The sequence below is a fragment of the Mustela erminea genome, chromosome 11, assembly GCF_009829155.1.
Source record: "Mustela erminea isolate mMusErm1 chromosome 11, mMusErm1.Pri, whole genome shotgun sequence".
Taxonomy (NCBI): Eukaryota; Metazoa; Chordata; class Mammalia; order Carnivora; family Mustelidae; genus Mustela; species Mustela erminea.
Window position 1 is genome coordinate 4,641,815 of NC_045624.1, and position 6,436 is coordinate 4,648,250.

The following is a 6,436-nucleotide window of genomic DNA, read 5'->3' on the forward strand; positions in this document are numbered from 1 at the left end:
AGCCTGATGCAGGGCTCGATCCCAGGGTTGATGTTGTGGGAGAAAGGTGAGCTAATTTTGTGTCTACTGCAGGTTTTGGCATTTTAGCACTACAAGGACAATTTTCCCTGGAGTAGTTACCTTAATCAGGTAACAGTATACAGAGGGGATTCTCCACCCCCCCCCCCCATCACAGCAGGGAGTAGCCCATCAGTTAATTCTTAACAGTGTCACTCACAACCCTCATGAGGGGAAGAGTCAACCATTGGTCCCTGTTCCTGAAAGGCTCAAGCAAAAATGGAAGTGGTCTGGGGTGTTGAATATGTGCAATTTACATTAATCCAGCTGACAGGGTCCAAGCAAATCTTAAAACTAGTTTTGCTTGGGGGCTCCTTGCTAGTGCAGTTGGTTAAGCATCCAGCTTTGGGTTTGGCTCAGGTCATGACCTTGGGGGTACTGGGATTGAGCCCCACATCAGGCTCCGCACTCAACATGGAATCTGCTTGAGATTCTCTCTCCCTCTCCTGCCCCTCCCACTGGTGCATGCACTCTCTCTCAAATAAATAAATCTTTAAAAAAGGGGTGCCTGGGTGGCTCAGTAGGTTAAAGCCTCTGCCTTCGGCTCAGGTCATGATCTCAGGGTCCTGGGATCGAGCCCTGCATCGGGCCCTCTGCTCAGCGGGGAGCCTGCTTCCCCCCTCTCTCTGTGCCTCTCTGCCTACTTGTGATCTCTCTCTGTCAAATAAATTTTTCTGCCAAATAAATTTTCTTCCCATTCACATGTCCCCATTTTGATGTTTTAGGATTTTTTCTCTTTAATCTTACCTCTCTCTCTCTCTCTCAGCTTCTGCACTAAAGCGACCTCAGACTCGTAGGCCAAGAAGGTAAAGCTCCTGCCGTAAGGGGCTGTCTTCAGAAGGAACTCTTGGGGAGAGGTTCAGACAGACAAGGACGTAAAACAAACTTTTGACACTTCCCTGTCATCTAAATCTTCTTGCAGTTTGGAATCAGTGGCTTTTTTTGTTTTTCTTTTATTCGTTAGGACTGCAGTATTTTTGTAGGGTCCAGTCTTGGTTTGTGCTCTTGAGTTGCCCAAGTGAATGAACATTTCTCAGGACTCAGCAGCCTAGCCTCCACTTCCCAAGCCAGGCACCTGTCTCCCTCATTCCCCAGGACTCAGAAGTTCTTGTTTTCCTTTTCTGTTTTCTCTGGATGTTGTTTCTTTGCTCTCCGTTTGCCAGGTCAACTCAGAGTCTCATGAAGCAAATGTTGCTGAACTGGAAAGGATTGGGAATGGGAGAACAGGCAAGTCCCCCAGTGGCGAGTTCCATAAAGAATGTGCTGCAGGAGGTGCTGCTTCGGAAATGCAGCGGCTTCTGGCGTTGAGAAGGCCAAATAGTAGCCAACTCTGTTGGCCTTTGGAAAACTTGAGACCCTTGATCTTGTAACCTTGGAAGCAGGACTAGGATCCAGTAAAACTGGTCTAATGCTGGTATACTTCTCCAGAGTCAGCAGGAGAAAAGAAACAACTTGCCAAGTCATATATTTTAACCCTTAAACAGAACAGATATTAAGAGGATAGGATATTGCGATATTAAGATATTAAAAGGATACTCAAAGCATAATCAAGCTAAATGGGGTTATTGCTTAAATCAGCGCTTCCCAAACTTTAATATGCACCCCATCCCTTGGGGCTCCTGCTATGGTGTAAATTCGAACATAGTAGGTCTGGGTGGGGAGCTAGGGCTGGACTTCCACATTGGTGATCCATTCCTGGTTCAGGGATCACACGTTGGGTAGCAAGAGCTCGAGGCAGGTGGGAGAGAAGTATGCATCCTCAACTGAAGCTGAGAGGGGCTCCATACCCAAGCACTTTGAGCTAATAGTGAATTCCCCACTCTGCTCTCTTCCCTAAGCCCAGTCTACCAGCTGCCCTTGTGGTCACCTTTCCTGTCCTATGACGGACCTTTCCTTCCCTTCCAGAACTGCTAATGGTTTTTCAGCTCCAAGAAGGGGAAAGCAAGGAGAAAGCAAGTCTGGCTCACTCATTGGAAGGATACACAGCAGTTCACAGAATTTGAAGAGCTGACCCGCCGGTCTTGGGATGGATGAACACCAAGGCGGTTCAGGGGCCTGAGCCAGAGCTCCGGGCCCTTCCCGGCACATCCCATTAGATGCCTGAATTCTGTCTCCTCACGGTACAAGTTTGGGCCAGGTGTTTTTACCTTCAGAGTTCTTAGCATATGCCAGTTAAATTTGTGTCTGCTGTCCCTTTCTTTGTCCCTTTTAAGACTATCCTTGATCATTTTAACTTGTATTTACATGTATGCAAATGGTGTGTGTGTGTGTCTCTGTATGTCTGTCCAGGAGCAAAGGAGACGTTATTGCTATAATATGATGTCTCTCCAAATAAATTATCGAAAAATCCCCTGTATATCAAACTTAGGACTTTTAAAATACATGATCTTACATTGTTTGGATTACATATGTCTTGGATATATAATTAAAATGTTCTCTGTGAGCAAGGGCCATCTTTTATATAAAATAAACAAAGCTTTTTGTCTGATTTAAAAAACACATTGTGAATTTTCAAAAGGCCCTTTGAGACATTCTTTCTTTGTAATCATAGGGGTGGTATCTCTGAAAACATCCCAAGAGAGGAATGTAAGATTAGGTGATAAAACAACAAATAAGAGAAGGATTTTCCTCTTCTATGTACTGTGTGGCTTTGGTCAATTACTTTTTTTCTGAAGTTTCTGCAACTGAAAGTTAAATAAGCTCCTTTCTCATATGTTTGTCTTAATTAGATAAAATGCATATGCGTGTTTGAAGTATATATAAAGTGTGTTTGAACGGCTTTAAAAATTTAACTATTTCTAGCATCCTCACTGTTACGGAATTTGAGACTATGAGAACAATACGGAAATTGAAGGCAGGGGGAACTATGAAAGAACTTAATTATATTCACTAAAATATAATGATGGCGACAAAACGAGAGACACCAAGGATGTTTTATATCTCTTAAGGGAGAAGTGGTGAACATGGTTCTCTGCATTCCCATTTCCCATCTTGTGTTCAGCAGCCGCTTTTCATGACTTCGCTGCTTCCGGGTTTTAAAGAAATCTTTGCACATTTGCTTTGCTTTGTTGAAGCTAATATGTCCACTATAAGACATTCATTTCTTGAGTCTGGTTCTCTTGCTAGATACTTAAAGCATTTTTTTTTTTTAAATGATTGTAAGAGATTACAGCTTCCCATCGTCTAGGTTCTGTCCCTTGGTTCTGCTCTTTTCCCGGAGGCAGAATAACTTGGATGGTTAAAGTGGAAAAGGCTTGGGTAATAACGTGCTGTTCTGCTCCCAGCTGCACTGGAACTCCCTCTTCAACGCCCAGGAGCCTCCACCCCTAATCGTAGCCCCACTGGGGTTATCCTGGTGCCAGGGGCTCCCCAGTTCTCCTCACCTACACAACCACCTGCATGCACTTCTAAGGTGTGTGTTCTTCTGTTACCCATGCCAAGAACTTTTTTATTTTATTTCTGCTGCCGGCTCATTTCCCTTGGGCCTCCTCCTCCTCACTTCCTTCTCTGCCGTAAAGTAACATTCCCTTCTTCGCTCAACTGATCACAACAGGAGTGCGCAGCCGCCCCTGTGAGCTGGAACTGACGTTCTCAGATTGCCAACGTGACACCTGGACAGAAATTCACATTAGGATATCGTGTGGGGATAACTCAAGCAGTCAGAAAGAGGTTCCTCTCTCTCTCTCTTTTTTTTTTTTTTGCATCCCCCAAGCCCACGTACTCAATTTAAAAATCTTTAATAGAATGGAGTCCTGCTCTTCTTGGAAGAGAGGAACAGAATATGACAGAGAAGAGAGAAACAGGAACTGAGAAAATCAAGAATCTGAAAGGAAATAAATCAATGAAAAGAGTTTTTATCTTGTGGTCCTTTCTGCTGCATTCATCTAAAGAAACTGACTCTGATAGTACCAAGCACGGAGGGAATAAATACGGCAAACATTCTTTTTTGGGGTGATTGTGCCTTCCTTGGCGATCTGCATTTTATTGAGGTTGTTGCTACTTAAGCCTTTGGAGGAGTTGACTTTTTCAGGGGAGACGGCCGTTCCCTTGCCTTCTTGGGAACAGGATTCAAGTCCTGCTGATTTGCGGGACTTCTCTTGGCCACTACGATTTCATCTACACTCACGAGCTGGAGAACCACATCAGCCACCGCTCGAAGTCCTTGGGCTTTGGCTACTAGGGTGTCCCACACCTCTTCCTCCGCCACGTTTATTATCCCCTCAGCCCCCACGCCTACCAGGAAGTTCCCAGCTTGGTGGGCGCAGCTCAGCTCCGCCATGACCTCTGAGACCAGCAAGCCTGCGTTCTCGGCCAAGGTCTCCGGAAGAGACCGCAGGGCCTGGGCAAATGCTAGGAAGGCCGGGCCGTTAGGCCCTTCCAGTCGGCTTCCTTTTTCTGAGAGTATTTTTGCCAGCGCCATCTCGGTGGCGCCCGCTCCCGGGAGCAGTCTGGGGTCCTGGCACAGCTGGGAGTAGGCGTCGATGCCGTGGTACACAGCCTGCGCCGCGCTCCTTAGCCCCTCCGCTGTGGCCCCCCTGAGGACCAAGGTGAGGGCAGGGGTACCTGAAGATTCCCATTCGAACACCACAGCTAGACCTTCCCCCAGCTCCTGCTCGTACACCCTCTGGCACTTTCCCGGCTGCAGGGGAGGAAGAAGGTAGGGCATCAGAGGCGTGTCCAGCACCCCGCTCAAGTAAACCACATCCCTGTGGGCCCTGGCCTGAATCACCATGATGCCGTAGTTGTCAGCCTGTGCCAGCGTCTTCTCCTCGACGTCCCCCCAGACCACCGCCACATTAATACATGCGTTTGCCAGCTGGGCTACTTGCTCGTCTATCAACTGTTCATTTCCTTTCCTGAATTTAGTGAGGTCCTCGGGACTAGAGAGACGGGCCGTCGCCGGAGCCTGTGGGCTGGCAGGACCAAAGGTGCAGGCAAAGAGGGCCACCCTGGCGCCGCTCAGCACCGTGGTCACCTGCCCGCAGGGGCTCGCGCTCAAGGCCAGCCCCGGGAGCAGGCACGAGTCCTCCAGCCTCCCCCCTCGCAGGGTGCACACCCCCACGCGCTCGCGGTGGAAGCTGCCGTCCAGCTCCTTGGTGGCCCAGCACGCGTGGGCCACCAGCTTGGCCAAGTAGTCCATCTGCGGCGCGGCGTGGGTGTTCATCACTGAATAGAGGGCCCAAAAGGGGTCTTCCAAGGGCCCCAGGGAGCGGATGGACAGGGAGGGCAGCAGGGCCAGGGTCTCGGCGGTGGCCGCGGCGTAGGCCTGGCGCAGCTGGGAGCGGGGCAGGCCGGCGCGCAGCAGGTGCTCGGCCTGCCGGAGCAGGGCTTCCGCCAGCAGAACCACGAAGGCCGCGCCGTCGCCGGGGCCCTCCGCCTGCGCGTGGGCCGCTTCGCGCAGGAGCCGCGCGGCCGGGTGCTCCAGCTCCAGGGCCCGGAGGATGGCCGCGGCGTAGCCCGTGAACACCGTGCTTCCTCCGGCGGTGACCAGGAGCTTCTGCCGCCCGTGGGGGCCGTAGCAAGGCCGGATGACCCTGGCCAGGGTCTGCGCCGCGGGCACGCTGCCGAGCAGGTGCCTCTCCGGCGCTCCCGGGCTCCTCGCGCGCCGCCGCGGCCCGGCCGCCAGGCGCTCGGGCAACTGCGGTGGCGCCGAGGTGGCTCTGCCGGCCATCGCCTGCCGAGTGCGGGAGCCCGCCCCGCCCGCCCGCCGAGGCGCTGCAGGAGCCGGGGGGAGGGGGGCGCCCGGGCAGCGGGTCTCAGACGGACGCTTCTTGGGGGGGTGGTCAGTGGAAAAAGGAGCCGAATGCCCCCCGAGCTGGGCCCTGGAGAAGTGGGCGCTCCAGGATCGGGTGCAGGGACGAGCTGCTGAGAGCCCAGCCCTCCACCACGCCCCAGACTGATCTGCAAGGAACCGGGCTTTGGGGCCTCTGAAGCTCCGGGGCTGAGACGGACAGGACCGTGATGAAGTCACAGAACGGCCCCTGGAACCAGGAGGCAGAGAGTGAGGTCACAGAAGGATGCTTGGAGTGGAGGGTGGGGGCGTGCGCGCAGGCAGGAGTCAGGCCAGGTCAAACGGCAGATGAGGGACACGCGCGGGCGCCGGGCCCGAGTTTCATTTCCACTTGGGAGACCGTGGAGAGGAAAGCAAGTGAAAATCCCACCCGCTTGAAATTCCTGATGAAGCTGTGGCTCCTGCCCCGTGGGTTGTCATTTTTGAGTGCGGAAGCGGGGTTTTGTTTTACTTCCCCGTGAAGGGCCAGGTCCTACCAGCTCGGTTATCTGTCCGCCCTGGAGGCTTTGGCCACCTTCTCCGCAGGTGCTGGTGCTGCCCACCAGGTTCTTTCCGGTGTTTGTTGGTCTGTTTGTCTTTGGGGCTGCA

At 52.2% G+C, this 6,436-nt stretch overlaps 1 protein-coding gene across 1 annotated transcript; it reads right to left on the minus strand.

The window, feature by feature from the left end:
• Positions 1–813: 813 nt before the first annotated feature.
• CCT8L2 (chaperonin containing TCP1 subunit 8 like 2) lies at positions 814–5,896 on the minus strand. The gene has a single exon (XM_032303972.1). It carries the CDS (start codon positions 5,726–5,728, stop codon positions 4,058–4,060), a length of 1,671 nt encoding a protein of 556 aa, XP_032159863.1. The 5' UTR covers positions 5,729–5,896; the 3' UTR covers positions 814–4,057.
• Positions 5,897–6,436: the final 540 nt, after the last annotated feature.

Coding starts and splice junctions, on each gene's coding strand:
- CCT8L2 (XM_032303972.1), bottom strand. CDS start 5,728: ATGGCCGGCAGAGCCACCTCGGCGCCACCGCAGTTGCCCGAGCGCCTG.